At 39.7% G+C, this 19,549-nt stretch overlaps 1 protein-coding gene across 9 annotated transcripts in view; it reads left to right on the forward strand.

The window, feature by feature from the left end:
* LOC136435772 (sarcolemmal membrane-associated protein-like) overlaps positions 1–19,549 on the forward strand; it is a 54,862-nt gene that overhangs the window by 9,985 nt on the left and 25,328 nt on the right. For all 9 annotated transcript variants that reach the window (XM_066429486.1, XM_066429489.1, XM_066429487.1 and 6 more), the window contains exons 4-10: positions 2,873–2,938; positions 7,821–7,955; positions 11,595–11,705; positions 12,149–12,313; positions 14,705–14,909; positions 15,668–15,721; positions 17,955–18,014. In XM_066429486.1, coding sequence (XP_066285583.1) covers positions 2,873–2,938; positions 7,821–7,955; positions 11,595–11,705; positions 12,149–12,313; positions 14,705–14,909; positions 15,668–15,721; positions 17,955–18,014 — 796 coding nt within the window. The remainder of the gene's footprint in view (positions 1–2,872; positions 2,939–7,820; positions 7,956–11,594; positions 11,706–12,148; positions 12,314–14,704; positions 14,910–15,667; positions 15,722–17,954; positions 18,015–19,549) is intronic.

Raw genomic sequence — 19,549 nt, forward strand, 5'->3', positions numbered from 1 at the left:
CTTTTCGTCATGCAACAGGTATTTCTATTTGCAACAAGCATTGCCCTGCCGATGAGACACTGAGCATGTGCTCAAGAAAGAAAGCCAGCCTTCTGTTTTCATGATTTTTTTTTCTAAAAGGCCAGCCCTCTGTTTTCATGATTTTTTTTTCTAAAAATTTTTTTTTTTGGAAAATAAAAATCCGTTAACCAAGAAATTAAATTGGTGTGGCCCAAAGGCAGAATCTTGGTAAAGAAACTGCAGATACAAGTTCTGTACGATGCATTGTTTATTTTTTGTGTGCATGTGTGTGCTGGTAACGCAGAGCCCCGGAAGTCGTGCAAAGTTCCGCAACACAAAATGTTGTATGTTTTTATTTTGAATAGGTATTATGCCCGCCATGTACTTAAGATTGAACGTAAATGTCCCATCGATGATAAATCATTTCAATATAGCGCTCTGCATCACAAAACTCGCATAAAATGAAGATATTTGAAAGGCCGTTTCTTAGTCTTATTAATTATTCTATACAGTACCAAAACCCGTGGCAAGGTGTTTGACTCCTGCGTACGAGCAGCCATGCTCCATGGGAGTGAATCTTGCCACAGATCTGCAGCGCTTGCGTCGCAACGACCGAGCTATGATTAGATGGATCTGTGGTGCCAAACCTCAGGATGAAACACCGTCAGAAACTCTACACGCTAAACTTGGTCTTGTGGACATTGTCTCTGTGCTGTGGTCTTGCCGACTCCGGTGGTATGGACATGTGGAACGTGCCAGTGGCTGCATCAACACCATCACCAAAATGCAGTTGCCAGGCAGCAGAGGTCGAGGTAGACCTAGGAAATCATGGATGGAGTGAGTCAGGAAGGACATGAAGGTGTGCGGCCTGACCAGCGTGAACCCCCTGGACAGAGCTGCATGGAAGAGGGGTGTGACGACTAGCCGGCTGCTGCCCACCCCTGTGTCAGGGACCCCGGCAGCAGTATAATCAAAATACTGGACACTACTACTACCCTATCGCTTCGCTCCACGCTCCGCGAAGAGCTTGCTTGCGGCTTTGCCGATGGGTTCCTCGCAGCTTCGCTCGGAACACACACCCCAGCTAGGGTTATACCATATTGGGGGACAGCCCTATTGTATGTTCAACCATAGTGATACCCGAGTACTTCATTTTGGGTCACGGTCACGGTCTAGTAACCGTTGTCAGTCTAAAGTGGGTCTAATGCACAATACACCTGGACATGTGGACGTGGCCCAAAGTGGATGATAATTGGTAGTGCATGATAACTGGGAGTGCTATGTTACAAACATGTACATACTTATGTATAAAACATAATATTACATTGTTTTCACGCACAGCATTTCCCTTTATTTTGCAGAAAACAAACACAATTATAGTAACTAGAAAGGCAACATTTGCGAGCAAATACAGCATGTTTAGCCATGCTCCTCGCCATGCAAAAAATGGACTCTCAAAATAACAATGGACCATTCTAAAATACTTCCACTAAAAAATGGATCAAACTTGAGTTTAAAAACAATTATCAGTCTCTCCATACAGGAGTGGAGTCTTCCAGTAGCACCTCAACACAATATGGGCCAGTCCAAAACCATATCCACTTATTAATTAACAAATACACTTCTGCTAACAAATGGACTTTTTCATAATCATTCCAGCTCAAAATTGAAATAAATACTTACAGAATCCTCCCCTTGCAAGAATGGGATATTCCGTGCCATCTCCATGTAAACTAGACCAGTGGAAAAATATCCGCTGAAAATTACACACTTGCGCATAATCAACCCAGTTCAAAATTGAATTAAAAAAGATCAATCCCCGGGAAGAATGAAGTTTTCCATAGTATACATAATGATATATATGAAGATTTGACAGGAGAAGAAGGAAATGACCAAAAATGGGTGAAATATAAAAATGTGACACCCCTTTGTTTGAATGCATGATTCAATAGTATACACTTTGGGTTGAAAATAACGAAACCAAAAAATTCTTTGTTTAAAAAATCGTTTTGAAAGGCTGTATGGCAAACATTTGAATGAGGGCCTGTGTACATGCCAAATTTCACATTATTTTGGTTAAATACATATAGGAACTGGAGATGTGTATCTTTTTTTTAAAAAGAGTTAACAAAGCCATGTCCTAGGAATTCCCATACCATATTTGGCATGAATACTAGCCTACACCTGCGCCATGTAATTAGATTAACTCAATTGACCAATCAGGTGGTCGCAAGGCTCACAGGCATGCAAGGCCAGGTGCAAGGCACTTGGGGTCAATGACCTTTAGGTCATATGTAGTATTGAAAGTGACAGAAGTGGCAAATATTGTCAAGAAAGCCCAAAATAAATCGTTTTGAATATATGTATGCCAAAAATGGGAATGTAGTCCTTAAAATATTTGTTCAAGCCACATATACAGCAAATTTCAGGTCATTCGGTTGAAATACCAGGACGCAGGAGGCCAAGATATGCTAAAAATAGCCTAAAAACCTCAATAAAATCACTTTCAAGGTCAATATCAAAAAAAGGAAAAGAACGCACATTGGTTTTTGCCTACATTACCTCTGTACCAAATTTCAGGTCATTTGGTCAAAAAATGACAGAGATGAATCGATTTGAAGATTTGACAGGAGAAGAAGAAACATGAGTAAAAACAATATGTTTAGCCATACTAGGTATGGCTGAACATAATAAAATCTTAGCTAGCAACTATTTGCCATGTTGTGCTGAGATAATTTATATTGTTCCTTCAAACATGGAAATAGAAGAGGTGAATAAGAATGGGTCAGCAACCTCTAACCATCTGTTCAACAACTTCAGGTAACTGTTCTAGACCACAGGATCTGACTCTGCTCTGTTGTGTTCCCTACAGATGGGTCCTCCCAGTGTGATCCAGATCCAGGCACAGGACCTATACCAGCTGCAGCAGTATCTACAGGTTAGTAACAAAATATTCAGAATATTCAGGCTGCGAGGAGAAACAACTTATCCTACACAGGGATAACTGCATGCTGTCGTAATTTAATCTAATTACTTAATCACAGTTTTGATGTATATTGAAAGCCAGATATACGGTATAGATCTCAAATAACTTCCCTTCCCATGCATTTTACACAAATTTTCAACGCGTTTGGAATGTGTGTAAATCATACTAAATGCCATGCAATTCTCAATCAAAACATGTTTTACACACGTTTGAATTGCATGTACTAATTAGCTGTAAACGCATGTTGCTGTCTAATAAAAAAATCTTGGGTTGCCTTTAAACATGTTTACGCTGTGCATCCCACAAATTCAAAACAAAAGGCTTTGTTTAGACTGTCACGCCTCTTCGGGTGAAATTTCTGGTGAAAATTGTTCCCTTGCATGCTACTAGATTGTCCTAATTGACGTATATGCTGATAATTTGTAGATAGTATGGGGGCTGGATAGCAGGGAGGGTGTTGGCACTTTGGTCGAGAACGGTTGACATGGTCGTGGGGTTAAAAAACAACAACAGCTAACACACACGAAGTAGAATAAACAAAAGTTCGACGTTGTAACTGTGTCAGACAATTTGCCATTTTTCTCGGGACAACAAAATGTAAGCCAAACGTCACTGACCAGGACCTAACTTGTAAACAAACGTGACGTTACGTCGGCAGTACTCATTTTCTGCAAGTGCAACACTCCAAACTGCAACTGATTTGGCAGAAGACACAAATAAGATTTGAGTGCTGTGGCAAAAAAAAATAGCAAGCTTTAAATTTCTTCTTCTTTACTGCTTAGCCTCATATCTGAGATTATCAGCAGTTGCGCATGGGTTAGATACAACACAAATGCCCAGTACAAATAAAACAAAGGGGAAACAAAGGAAAGGCGCTAAGGAACATAAACAACTGAATTTGTGTGTGCAAAGTACAGGACAAGTGAATTTAGTGAGTTAGTAATACATTAATTTGATCTGTTTGTTCTGTATATCAATGATTGATACTTCGGGCCAAACCATAGCTTCTTGGCAGCATATTTCCCATGGTGCTGAGGACTGCAGAACCAGCTAATTCAATAATTATCTCAGCTGTCAATCAGTGAAGAGTAATGGGCACAAACATCTCTGGTGGAAACTTGATCTTTGCCGACTATAAACAATGTTCTGTTATTGGTCTCTGAAGAACCCTAAGGTTAGTTCCTCTTCAAAGAAGAGATCCACGACTTTAAATCACCAAGACGGAAGATTTGTGGGAACCAAGATAAATCTAAAAGAGACTGGTATTTCTGCTGAAGATTAATAGTTATTGTCCTTCAACCACCTGTGGACATGACAAGATAAATCTAAAAGAGACTGGTATTTCTGCTGAAGATTAATAGTTATTGTCCTTCAACCACCTGTGGACATGACATTCGTGGTCTTTTATTCCAACGTAGTGCAAGTGGCACCAAAAGTCCACTCACTACAACAGCAGCAAAACACCCAAAATTAATGGTTCTGGACTTGCCTGATGTGTTTATTTTACAATGCAGGAGGGTCGGTTACAGGTCAGTCAGAAAAAGTTTATATCATTTCCTCTACATAGAACTGCTTGGTGATCTACCGGTCCTTTGCTTTTTGCAAAATTTCTACAAGCCAATTTGCAACAAAGATACATGTACAACAAGGGTTTAATCATGTACAAATGTATATAGGTCCATACATACAGACAGTGTTCAAAAAAACTATACAACTGAAGGATGTCGCATTTGGTGAAGGCAATTATAGTTTAAAACCACCCTTCCCTCTTCTCTTCAACATGGTTTAGAATTCTGAACCATAAATAATTATCTTCACAATTTCAGACAGAAAATAACATTTTATTGGGTGTCCAGGATGACTGCCACACTTAACCTGGTAATCACAATCATGAAACAGGTGTATGAAAAGCCGATTACGACCAATGCCTGAATCCAAGATAATAGCCTTCGGCCAGTGGATCACCGCACACAAATGGGAGGAAGTCATACACGCTACAGACACCCAGTCGAAAACTAACATGTTCTATGACACCATTCGCAACAAAATAGACCATTTCCCGACCAAAACCATCACCATGCACACTACAGACAAACCCTGGCTCACCCCGGAAGTGAAAGATCTTATGCATCAGCGGCAAGGAGCCTTCCTTAGGGGAAGTAAGAAGACTTGGCGAGAACTACGTAACAAAATCCAGAAGAAGATCAGGAAAGCAAAAAAAACAAATTTTATAAAGATAAAATGCAAGCCGAAAAGAAAAACAACCCGTCCAGATGACACCAAAATGTGAAGGCTATGCTCAACACACAGAACAAAGGACTAACACTGAATGTGGAAGGCATCAAACCCTCAGATCACAAGGCAGTAGCAAACGCAGTCAACAATGTTTTCTGTCAGTTAACTACTTCCCTACCGCTGCTCGACCCAAACCTGCTTCCCTCGTTCCTCCCAGCACAAAACGTGCGCGAAGTTATGCCGTGGGAAATGTACGCTAAGCTGAAGAACATCAAATCACGGAAAGCTGCAGGCCTAGACGGCGTCTCAGGCAGAATACTAAAGGAGTTTGCATAAGAACTGAGTTCACCTATGTCTTCCATACTGAATGCTTCAATTGCCAAAGGACATGTACCGACTCAGTGGAGACATGCAAATGTCATTCCACTACCGAAGACCAACCCGCCAGACCTGAACGAACTTCGCCCGGTGTCTCTGACCCCGATCCTGGCGAAGGTGTCTGAAAGCTTTGTGTCTGCTTGGACCCTTCATGATTTCAAGCCTAAGATCGCCAAATGCCAGTTTGGTTGCATGGCTGGGAGATCGACGACTCATTGCCTCGTGGATATTGTCCACCAGCTCGCCAAACATCAGACCAACCCAACACTGTTAGTACTCTTATTCTTACTGACTTTGCTAAAGCGTTCGATAGGGTGGACCACCTGATTGCGGTGTCTAGTCTACTTGATCTCGGCTTACGACCCGCAATGGCCAGATGGATCATCAGTTTCCTATCACACAGGAACCAGAGGGTACGTTACAAGGATTCATTTTCGGACTGGAAGGAGACATCATGAGGTCTCCCACAAGGGACTGTGCTTGGCCCCAATAATATTCATGGCAATTGCCAAATCATGAAGTTGGAAATTCGTAGACGATCTTGATTTAGTCGAGAGTTGTAAGGCAAGTGAAACACCATCAATCCAACACAACCTCGACAATCTAAGCAACTGGTCAATGTCACACAACATGAAACTTCACCCCAAAAAAGTGCATGGTAATGTACCTTCACTTTTCAAAAGCTGTGCCATCGTCACAAACACTCATAATAGACGGCCATGCCCTTCAAGAAATTAAGGTAGCGAAGCTACTCGGCCTGTACCTACAGGCCGAGTAGCTTCGCTACAACCTTAAATGGAACACACAAGTAGAGCACATGGCGAAGAAAGGCAGCACAAGATTGTTCCTTCTTCGAAAGTTGAAATCAGTTGGTATGACTACAGAAGACTTGCTAACAATTTACACATCTTATCTTACGTTCGACCAGTGTGCGAGTACGCGGCGCCAGTGTGGCACCCAGGACTCACGCAAGCGCAACGCAAACAACTGGAAAACGTCCAACGCCGAGCCGTCAGAACCATCCTTGGCCACAAACACACCAACTATGCATACTCTTGCCACCTTCTCGGCCTCGACACTAGAGAGACGGCGAGACCACCTGTGTCTGGCGTTCGCCAAAAAACTCATGCAGTCTGCTGACTTCGGCCAGTGGTTCCCACAACGCCGGGGAGATATCACTGGGCGCGCAACGCAGTCGAGCAGTCAACTTGTCAGAACAAGAACTGACTTTGGTTACGCCGGAGCTTGAAAGTTTGTACAATATAACAGTGTGCAGCAGGATGTTGCTGTGTACGAAAATCTTATCACTAAGTAGCAGCCATGTAAAAAAATCAACTTGGGCTTTTGAAAAACGTATACTTAACAAATAAGGTTTGATACATTCTCTGCCCACTGCGCGGGCGGTCTGCAAATAAAAAGCGGGGAATTTCTGCAGAAACCCTGACTTAAGCAGGCACGGGTGTGTCAGGAAAATGTTAATGAAAAGAAGGGACATGTCTAAAATCTATTCACTGACAGTCTAAACGTGGTTGAACTGCTACCAACCAGCCTACATGCGGTTGCACGCATATTAACGTTTGTACACGCACATTTAAACGTGTTGTACACGAGAAAATACATGTACTGTACGCATTTTACACAGCTTTCACACACGTTTTAAGCAAGAATTGCCCTACTTTTGCACAAATTTTGTACAAGAGTACAGGGTTTAGACAGACATTTCAGTAGCAGTATAAATAGAATATAGCATGGGGTATTTCAGTAGCAGTATAAATAGAATATAGCATGGGGTATTCTGTATCACCCGAGGTACCAGCCCGACCGCGGGTAGGATTGCCCGAAGGCCGGAGGGCGATCCGACCGGCGTGAGGGCTGGGACCAAGGGTGATGCAGAATACACCGTGTTGTATTTTATTTACATGTATGTCACCCACCCGAGAAAACACACATTTCAATGCGGAATTAATGCGCCAGAAGTTGAGGGAGTTTTGTGTCCTCAAACAAAAAACTGTAACAACATTGATTCCAACCTCCGAATCCGGTATTCAAATTTTAAACGGCTGCGCACTGGGCGCGCTCGAAATGCGTTCGAAATATTCTATGGAAGTCTATGTGATACAACTCTAGAACCTCATGTGATACGGATAATTATCACACGGTCCAGAACACCTGTATCAGGCCCAGGCATGACATAAGTACATGTATACAAATGTACATGCAGGAAGCTGCCCATAGAGAACAGATGCTGGAGAACAAATTGGCTACGCTACAGAGGGTGATGGCAGAAACACAGGAGGCCTCCGAGTCCAGCTGGCAGGCTCTCATCGATGAGGACAGGTTGCTGTCCAGGCTGGAGGTTAGTTCTGTTGACTTCTTTTTCTTCTTCATCAGTTATGTAGTGACAGCTTCATTTTTTTATGAAATGAGTTCAAATTTGTCAAAAAGGTAATTGGACGTATCTTCTTGAGACTGAAATATCTCAATTTGTCCTTAGGCAACACTGTTATGTATGACATCCGCGTGCACATTGATTTTCACCTGTTCACAAATCACTTATGCCGTAAAAGCGGTAACCGTTATAGAAATGCCCATTTTACTTACACAGTGAAAATGAAATATTGCTACCGTGAAGATGAAGTGAATTACAGTAGCTCTTGGAAGGGGGAGTAAATCGTATACGCTTGGAACTGCAGTTGATGTAGCTGATTTCAAAAAGAGAAAAACTCATGGTGTTGACAAATCATCATGGTTTTTGGTATATAGGTAGCTTATGGTGTGATTAACCTACAAATGTAATCATAAGCAAATTATACAAATCAGGATCTAATCTGCATAGTTCATGAGGAAAGTTTAAAAAAATCCACTGCATTCCATGATTAGGAGTCTCAAACATGAGATAGACAGGAATGTTGATAGATATCAAGTATGCAAATGAAGACCTAATTTGAATAATTAATGAGAAGATAATTCCATTGTGGTAAACTAGAAAGGCAACATTTTAGAGAAAATGTAGGAACATAATGCACATTTCGTCATATTCACCTTTCTAAAAGGTACCTATACACCTCACATATGACACTCGTAGCATTTACCATGAAAGCAATATGAAGTTTCTGTATAGATTATTATGTTTCGCCAACGAAACATATTGTTTTTGTCAGGTTTCTTCTTCTCCTTCTTCTTCTCCTTCTCCTTCTTCTTCTTCTCCTGTCAAATCTTCAAATCGCTTCTTCTCGGTCGTCCGTCGATCAAATTAGCTGAAATTTGGTATGCAGGTAGAGTACGTGTATACCCCTAGACCCTTTTTAAATGTTTTTGATATAAGTTTTTAAAATGATTTTATTGAGGTTTTTTGGTCATTTTCAGACAAAAGTCGCACATAATGGCCTCCAGTGCCGTGGTGTTGAAACCTGAGGACCTGAAATTTGGTTCAGTTGTGCATTGGATATTTACCCAAAGGACCCCATTATTTTATTTGGCATACACTACTTCTAAATGATTTATTTTGCAATTTTTTGATGCAATTTTTGGTTATTTTCTGTCGGGGCCAGCAAGAACTAGGTCATACTGTAACATAAGCCCTCCTACACTTACCATGTCTGGGACTTAAAACCAAGCAGATGTCAGGGGGTACCTCTACTACTGGTATTACAGAAAGTTATATGTACCTTATGTTACATGGTACGGATGTTATATTTGAGATGTAGGTACCTATAGGAAAGGTGACTACACCTGACAATTACTTATGCTAATGAGGACCTAATTCGCATAATGTATGCATAAAGTTGTATGTCCCTTACCGTAAATGCTGCGGATGTCATCTTTGAGATGTAGGTACCTTTAGGAAAGGCGAACACACCAGGCCATAAATTATGCTAATGAGGACCTACTTTGCATAATCAATGCATGAAGTTGTATGTCCCTTACCGTAAAAGCTGCGGATGTCATCTTTGAGATGTAGGTACCTTTAGGAAAGGCGAACACACCTGGCCATAAATTATGCTAATGAGGACCTCATTTGCATGATTTCTGCGTAAACTTGTAATTCCCTTACCGGAAAAGCTGCAGATGTCAGATTTGACATGTACGTACCGTTAGCAAAGGTGATCACACCTGGCCATGACTTATGCTAATGAGGACCTCATTTGCATAATTCATGCATAAACTTGTATTTCCCTTACCGTGACAGCTGCGGGTGTCATCTTTAAGATGTAGGTACCATTAGGAAAGGTGAATGCACCTGGCCAAAAATTATGCAGCAACTTGGATTTGCCCGGGAGTTATTTTGGGACAGCCCACTTCTTGCATGAGGAGTATGGGCGAAACATCCTGAATTTGCTCTTAAAGCAAATGACGGCCAGTCTAGTGTAAATTATGCCCTCATGAGCAAAACGCATATTCACATGATTCAGGTGTACATATATTCACCTTTTCCAAAGGAACCTACACCTCCAAAATGGTATCTGTAGCATTTACCATATGGGAAATATAAGTTGATTGAAATTATGCAATAATGTCCTTATTAGCATGATTAACATCCAGGTGTACTAGCCTATCCTAAGGGTACTTACATCTAGCATATAATATCCATGGCATTTACCATGAGGGAAATACAAGTTTCTGCATAAATTATTCAAATGAGGTTATTATTAGCATAATCTACATGCAGCTATATTCACCTTTCCTAAAGGTACCTACACCTCAAATATGACTCCAGTATTTACAGTAAGGGAATTGTGATGTTTACACATAAATTCCTAATTAGCATAATAAAATCAAGGTGTATTCACTTTTCCTAAAGGTACCCACACCTCACATGTGACATCCGTAGCATGTTCCATAAGGGAAATATAACTTTCTGCAATACTAGACTGGTGTAAATAAATAGAGCTACAAATGTACCATGGTACCCACGGTAGGCTACATCTACTTTTTGGCAGAAAAAGAAAGAAGAACAGGCCAGGGAAAACAATACATTCCCTCCCTCTGGTTTCAAACTTTTAACTTTCACATAAACTTTCACAAAAACTTGGAGTGATCAAACGTAATTTGTGGGCATGCCCAGCAAAGGTAAAATCACTTGCATACACGTCTCTAGTAAGACCAAACCTTGAATATGCTGCAACAGTTTGGGATCCATACACAAAGAAGGATATAGATAAACTGGAGAGGGTGCAGAACCAAGCTGCCAGATTCTGCACGAACAACTATGAAAGGGGCGCCAGTGTAACAAAAATGAAAGCAGACCTGCAATGGATGTCACTTGAGGACAGGAGAACAATGTCCAGACTTTGCATGATGTACAAGATGACTAATTAACTTGTGGACGTTCCGACTGATAAGTATCTAATGCCAGCTCAGAAGAGGACCAGAAATAGTCATGCTTTTAAGTACCAGAGTTATCAGCCAAGGATTGATGTGTTCAAAAATTCGTATTTCCCGAGAACCATAGTAGAATGGAACTCGTTGTCATCAAGTACCTTAGGAGTTTCCTCACTAAGTAGCTTTAAAGAACGGTTGCAGTCAGATATGCAAAGACTAGGTGTAACAGACCGTTCGGTGTAATACATGTATGACCAGCTGCTTCCGCGCCGCGTGCCTGAGAAGCTGATGTGTTACGCCTAATGGCGGTTATACCGGCTATACAGATACAGATACAGAAAGTTATGTGAAGGTGAACATGGTTGAATATAGATAAAGCAAATGAGGGACAAATATTCATATTAAGTGATCAGAAAATGCTAGAATAGCCTTCTTTGTTAAAGATATCACTGTCATACTTTAGACAACTTCTGCTTTTTGGTTGGAGAAGATGATCAACTAATTATTTATGCAAGTGATGACCTTAGTTGCATTTTAAATGAGAAACACTCATAATACATGAGTTGAAAAGGGTTCAAATGATTTGACGGAGGTTCAGTTTATGCTAAGTTACCCTTTTTGTATCCTGATTTGTTATGATTTTGAATTAACACTAGCACTTGTCTCCCCCAAGGTTCTAGAGAGCCAACTGCAGGCCTTTGCCAAGAACCAGACAGAAGAGAGCCTCCGGAAGGAACTGGTGGCCTTGCAGGAAGACAAACACACATATGAGAATACAGCTAAGGTTTGAGAATCACCAGGTCCTTTAGCAACACCGTCCACAGTAATAACTTAACCTTAATTAGCACACAGAAGTAGCTGTTTGGCACCCAATGCATTCCCTATTGGTTACAGAGTTAGGGAGCAAGGAGAAGGTTAAGTACAGTTTAAGATAGGTTCTGGATTCTATTCCATAACCAAGTCATACCAAAGACTTGAAAAATGGTACGTGTACATACTGCTGCTCTTTGTACTCACTGTATGGGAAAGAGTATTGAACATGCAGTACTTCCAGTTGATTACATTGTAGTACCCTGTGCTTTCCATACGATATATTGTGGGAAGAATTTTAACTTTGAACTTTAGAATACCAGTCTGATTGATCACCAATCTTTGTGTATTGTGGGATGTTCCTTTCATGAAGCTTACCAAACGTGTAGCTTTTTTTTGTGCTGATCATTACTGTAGGAATCGTTGAGAAGAATATTTCAAGAGAAGCTGGAGATAGTAACCAAGCTGTCTGACACAGAGCGCACCTGCAGTAATGTGGAAGATGAGTGCACGCATCTGAAGGAGTCATACGAAATGTCTCAAGAAGAGCTGAAGGCCTTGGCAGCAAAACATTCAGACAAGGTATTAAGGACTCTTTATATGTTCTGTTTGTGGGTGAGTTTGTAGGGTTTTGGACAGCATATTCTAGAAGTTGGGAAGGAATCTTTATGATGGTCTGTTGTGTATACACAAAATGAATGTTATGGTCCCCCAATGGCTTTCTACTATGCAGAACTTCCAGTTTTTGTACATGTATCTACTGTTCTTGATGAGCTATCATAATGCCTGACAAGAAGGTCATGTTTTCGTCAGGGTTCGTGTGTGTGTCTGTGTGTCTCATGATAACTCAAGAATGCCAGGATGGATTGACATGATATTTGGTATGTGGGTAGGTCTTCTTGAGACCTCCAAATAAGTACATTTTGGCCCCCCTAGCAGCTTGCTATGGTACTGCCGTAGAACTTCGGGGTTTGATATCTTGTGTTCTGGACATGCTGTGGTCATGATTTTTGAGTGGTAGATAGCTTTTGGGATGATTTACATAATCATAAGCTTATGATTAACTAGAGTTCCACGACCTCATACCTTCGCCAAATGATTTTAACCATTGTGACTGACGTATTAGGAGTGTTTCTCATCAATTATAAATCATACCAGTTGATTGTCTTAAAATATGACATGTCCAAAGTATGAGCTTAACAAAGAAGGTGATGCTAATATTGATCATCAATTATGCAAATGAGGCCCTTATCAGCATAATTTGATTCAACGATGTTCACATTCACATAAATTCCCGATGCCACAAAAAAGTATTAAATGCATGAAATTTCCGTCATTTACCAGTATGGAATTATAGTAGTTTCTCATTTAAGTATGCAAATTAGGCCCACATTTGCATATTTTCTATTTTCAACATTCCTCTCTTCCTCAGTTACAATTTGAATAGTCATATCATGGCACAAAGCAGATTTTTAAAGTTGCCTCATTAATTATGCAAATTAGAATCTGATTTGCATAATTATCGGCCAATCATTCTAAGCATCACACAAGCTATCGACATACCAAAAATCATGACCATCCATCAAGGCCATCTTGAGTTATAGTATTTTCTCATTAATTATGCAAATAATGTCTTCATTTACATAGTTCATATCAATTAATATTTCTCTCTTCCTCACTTACATATGTCACATGTTTCAGAGTCCTATCATGGAATTTGACGGATGTATAAACTTTCCTCATTAATTATGCAAATTAGATACTGATTTGCATAAAAAGTATCTAATCATGTTCATCATCACTCAAGCTATCTACTTACCAAAAATCATTGCCATCCATCAAGCCCTTCTTGAGTTATTCCCTTTCTAAGTCAGATGCAAAACCTGCTCCTGCAGTTCCAAAAATGCCGCTAGGGGGCCCAAACCCATACCACTTACTCTCTGTCCAAAGAGCTATCTACCACTCAAAAATCAGTTCCATAGCATGTCCAGAACACGAGATATCAAAACGAAGTTCCGCTGCAGTACCATAAGAAGCCGCTAGGGGACCCAAAATCTAATCATTTCCTAGTCTCATCAAGACCTACCCACCTACCAAATATCAAGACAATCCATCCAAACCTTCTCGAGTTATGCTGTACATTACATACATACACACATACATACATACAAACGCTACCCTCTGCATAACCTTCTCGGCGAAGGTAATAAGGAAAGTTCATACATGCTGCATTCCATTATAGGACTTTCAAACATGTTACATATGTTACTGAGAAGGAGAGGAATATTGATTATACAAATGAAGACCTAATTTGCATGATTGATGTTGAGATAGGTGTAACAGACCGTGTAATATGACCAGCTGCTGCTGCGCTGCGTGCCTGCGAAGCTGGTGTGTTACGCCTAATGACGATTATACCGGCTATACATGTATAGATACAGATACAGAAATACTATTAATAATTCCATATTAAATGATGGGGATTTCATTCTTGCCACATTTGGAAGTTATGTACATGTAGATGTGGACATTATTAGCCATGAATCATGCAAATTTGCATGATTTATGAGAAATGCTACAATGGCCTTTTCTAAGCTAAGACTTCCATACTATATAAAACTTGTGTTATTTGGGTAGAGAAAAGGATCACTTGATATGACTTATGGAAATGGGGACCTTATTTTCAGAATGAATGAGAAGCATTTTTGATAGTCACTCAAAAGGGCTAACATCAGTCGGCAAAGGCATGAGGCTGTGGAACTCTAGTTTGTAGAATTTTTTGGTTGTAGATTACGTTTGGGCCCCATGGTACAAAATTATAATGTAGTTTCTTTTTTTTAACATATATTTTGTGAAGATGGTATTAGAAGTTCACTAAGTCTTGGCCTCTTTGTATTGAAAATCAAGGCTTTGGAGCAAGATTTTCTTATTCATCTATGAATGCAGACTAACTACCACCTTAATGTCCCGCAGCTGAAAGATCTACAAGAACTTTCTGAGAAGATGAGGGATGCAGAAAGAAAACATGGGGATGCAACACGGAAGACTAACCAGGACAAAGAGGAGCTAGAGAAGAGAATAAGGGACTTGTCAAGCAAAGAAGAGAATCTCTTGGCTAAGCTAGAGGCCCTTCAAGCTGAAAATGACTTCAGCAAAGAACAGCTATCAGCCATGAAAAGTAAAGCCTTAATGTTTTTTGGCAATGCCTAATGGGCAAGCCTAATGGTAATAGTATTGTGTGCAGTCTGCAACAATTCTAGGGATTGTAAAGGAATGTGTCCACAGAAATGTAAGTCTGCTGCTCAGGAATGTTCACTTAGGAATTCCAGAATGCCTCAATGGACCAAAGGAATGCTAGTGGGCAGGAATGTCCCATGGGTTCACAGGAATGTGTACTCCTGACCAGGAATGTCACATACATGTACCCACCTGATACACTGTACTATCCACCAATCAGATCATAATGATTAAATGGCCATTTCATTCCATTCATTTTGCGGCAATACTAGTATAAGTCAGCAAGTTCCGGGGTGATTAATTTTTTTGGAGAACAGGCGGAAAACAATGCGCGTGCGGATGTCATCCATTAAATTAAATGCTATGTGTATCATGGCATTGTTGTCATACCTCATTTGCTTAGTTGATGCAGACCTCATTTGCTTAGTTGATGCAGAAACTCCATATTATGGTAGATGGTAGGGACTTCATATTGGACATATAAGTAGCTTGAATAAACAATAACGCCATTTCATACTTCCTTTATTAATGGGAGGGAAATATCCTGCATTTTCTCGAAAATGTTAGTATTACCTTTCTAGTTATATCAGCCTTTTGCTTCACCTTATTTTTTATTTACTAATCTTGAAGCTTTTACTAAACTAAACTGCTGACATGTATGTTTATGTGTTTATAACTGTTTACATTATTTTTTTTCAGCACGACTGGAGCAGAATCAAGACTCGCAGAGAGAGAGGCCAGTAGAAGACCAGGGTATGTTAGCTGTTATCATACAGATTTATACATGTACATGTAGCTGCAAAATCATGTACAATTTTTTTTATCTCAATTTGTTGGTTCTGGGATATTTTCAGGAAAAATATGGAGGGACAGGGAGAAAAGAAGTAAAAATGAAAATTTTGTGAGAAGTCTGAGATAAAGACAGGGGATTGCATAACATGAAGAATGATTATGATTATTCAAATTTTTTGCTTGACAAAAACAAACATTAAACACTCCATGGCAGACAACCAACTCATCCTGGTACTACATGTACATGTACCATAATTTTTTTGTACAGTACTGTAGATACACCAGTCCTGAAATAAACTTTGTTGAAATTGATAACATTTTGGGAAGTTGAAATAAATTCTGTTATGTGATATTATATGAACTGTCATGTGATAACTGGGAGGCTACTAGTCCGACTTATGTTCTTAACAAATGCACAGTCCTTTTGTAAAGGTGTGTGAGATGCTAAACTGCATGTTACATAACATGAGCTTCAATCTTGCAATACACTAATAGCTGGAAATAAAGCTTAAACTCAAACTCAAACTTTTATCGAAAATCAACATACCCGGTAGCAGTACATCTGACATGGTACACAATGTAACGTTAGACAGTGCTGAATAGACCTCTTGCCAATTATGGCGGCCATTTTGAATTTCCCGGGGTCAGCTCAGGGTCATGCACCAACGTGAGGCTCAGGTTGGTTTGAGCCTACATGTATGATAATAAATTAAGCCTCTATTGCAATATAGGTATGCCATCTTTGGTGGTACATTTTGCCCCTCTAAGGTGAAATACTGTAGTACACTACCAAAAATATTTTTTCTTGTTTTGCTTAATTTTTAAAGTTTTGGACAATTCCTGTCATGTGTAGAAAATATTGTTGTGGACATTTGGACACAATCAAATAGTGAATACTAAACTACAGTTACTATTTTGGCTAGATTCTTATTCATTTTGCATCTATTAGTTTTTTGACCGGTGAATTCAGAACATTTAGTGTCAGTGCTTATATCCCCCATTTGTACTTTGCATAGTTTGGACCGCATAAAATCCCACAAAAACGTGCACCGAAATCTCGTTGATTTCCTTTTGGGAAGAAATTAAAGTCATGTAGTGGGTACAAATTTCCTGAGTAACTCAGTTTTTAGTTTCCAACGCTTGCATGAGAGACAATTAAGACTCAATTCAATGTCCTTCTATCATTAGTCTATACTTTATCTTAAGTATCTCCATGAAAAATGGAGATATAGTTTTGGGTGTGTCTGTCTGTTTGTTTGTCTGTTTGTTTGTCTGTTTGTGTTTCCGGATTACTCTAGTCAGCATAACTCAAGAACCTCTTGATGGATCATGATGATATTTGATATGTGGGCGGGTGTTGTCAAGCCGAACATCAATGTTGATTTTGAGCCCCCTGGTATGTGACCTTGGTACTGCAGCAGAACTTCGTTTTTTTGTATCTTTTTACCTGGACGTGCTATGGTCTTGATTTTTGGTGACAGATAGCTTGTGATGTAATAAAGAAGTGGTGTAGTTTTGGGCCATCAACATCAAGGGATAACAATCATGCAAAAAAATTCATAATTTGCATAATTGATGCAAAGGCGCCACAATTGACCTGAGTGGTAGATGATAGGTCTGTCAATGTTGTGACATGTGTAAGTAAGATAAAGGTGTTCATAACCAAGCATATATTATGTAAATGTGTGAGTTATTTGCATTAACAGAATAGTTCATGGAGATATGAGGTCGCGGAACTCTTGTTTTATATTGGAATATTAAAAACAATTACATGAATGATACATCCACACTGTAACTTTCTAAAAGGACATGTTTATTGTGTCACCATACCAGCTTGATATAAGGTCACACAAGAATCAACCTAAAGTTTGACTTGTATATTGATGCACATTCACAGATCAGACTTATGTCAAGAACTAAGAGGGGTCTTTTGTAGCTAATAACAATAGAACAGTTGCAGTATATTCACAGTTGTGTATACACAGTTGCGTACACTACTACAGCCCATTTCTTTCACCAGAATAAGAACTTTGTTCATTATAAAACCATGACTTATTGTCAAAAGTTATGACAAATTTCCAATGTTTTGATGTCTTAAAAGTATCGAAGTGCAAATACCGGACCTGGTAAAGTGGTATGCATGATTTGTATGTGTAACATAACTAACAGTTGGTCCATCTCTTTTCAACCACAGAAGTTCAAGTGGACATTTCGGCTGAGAACAACAACGAGGATGATGAACCAGACATAACAAGTACGTTCCTGAACTTCAAACTTCATTGTTTTCATCTTCTAAAAATGTAATTTGTCTGCCGCTACATTTATAAATGATGTACATTTGGAAAAACAGTCAAACTGGCCTATTCAAGATGAACTTGAAGTTGCTGAGCAAGAGTACAATCATGTCTTGCTATAAACAGGTTAGTGCTAGACAAGGAGGGAGGGGAAGGAACCCCTGATGTGACTCGTGAGACCACAGGGCACCTGGCAATACAAATGTATGCTCAAGACAGATATTAGGCATTCCAAATGTTTTCCTTTTTCAGCTTGATCTTTCTAGATACTGCTGAACACAATCAGATTAACTGTGACCTACATACTGATAATCACCAGGGCTCGAAGTTAACTATGTCCCTATGTCCCGGGGCCACCAAAATTTGACCCGGGACAACTCAATAATCAATTTGGGACATATTTGGGACAATCAGGGCTCCTGAGTGCCACTGTGCTCCTCCCTTGTGAAACTGTATACTGGTCCCACCCACTGTTTTTGGTGTGGTACTAGTCTTCTCAAAATCAATCATCATTTATCACTCAGCAAAGTGAAAGGAAAGCCTGTCCCAGCCAGGCTGTGGCACATGTCTGCTCCCCTGACAGGGGGTCAACAGAGGGATGGTCAAACCTCATTTACTTGATTAAGGTTTGCCCTGCAAGATTAGAAATCAAACATTTTCGGATTTATTCTACCTCCCCAAGAGCCACCGCATCAATGAAGTCTTTAAACTCTGCAGAATTATGCTTTTTTCTTTTATAACCTATTAAGATACATTATTTCAGGTTGTTAACAATATTTCTGGTTGTTAACTTTGTTGAAACTTGTGTTTACTACTGAGTGTATATACCTTTGTATGTATTTTATTTTTCAAATTTCATGCAATTTTCGATTTTACAATACAAAATTTTGTATATACATGTAACTAAAAAAAAATTCTAACACAGATTGGCTTGGGCTCAGGTTCTGACTTGAGTATAGGTCCAAACCTGAACATGAACCTCTGGAACTGAATGCAGACTCGACACTAAGTTCACATCTTTGGCCCTGGTTGGGACACTTCAGGACACTTTCGGGACAGTTGAAATCCACTTTTGGGACAATGTTGGGACAGTAGGGGAAAAAGTTAATTTCGAGGCCTGATCACTAAATACCTTTGTTGTAACTGTATGCTATCTTGGTTTGAGGACATGAGAATGTGCACATGTTTTGACAGAATTGGAGTAAGCAGCATTTCTTCAATGCAAAACTTGACAATGTACTGGTCAACATTTAAGATGGTGCTGATATTGGAATTTGGTATTTTATTTCTATTTCAACTTATTCTCAAACTTTTTTCATCGCTGCTTCCTTGATTGCTGATCTGACACTGCACATTTGCATGGTGCCTACTTCTGGGTGTGGGAAAGAATTGCTGAATACAGATAGATAACGTATGAACACAAATTGTCAAATTTCACCACAATTTCTTGCCAGTTATTGTAAACAATTACTGTGGGCACATCCTGACAAATCAC

This window comes from Branchiostoma lanceolatum, chromosome 5 (assembly GCF_035083965.1).
Source record: "Branchiostoma lanceolatum isolate klBraLanc5 chromosome 5, klBraLanc5.hap2, whole genome shotgun sequence".
NCBI classification, from domain to species: domain Eukaryota; kingdom Metazoa; phylum Chordata; class Leptocardii; order Amphioxiformes; family Branchiostomatidae; genus Branchiostoma; species Branchiostoma lanceolatum.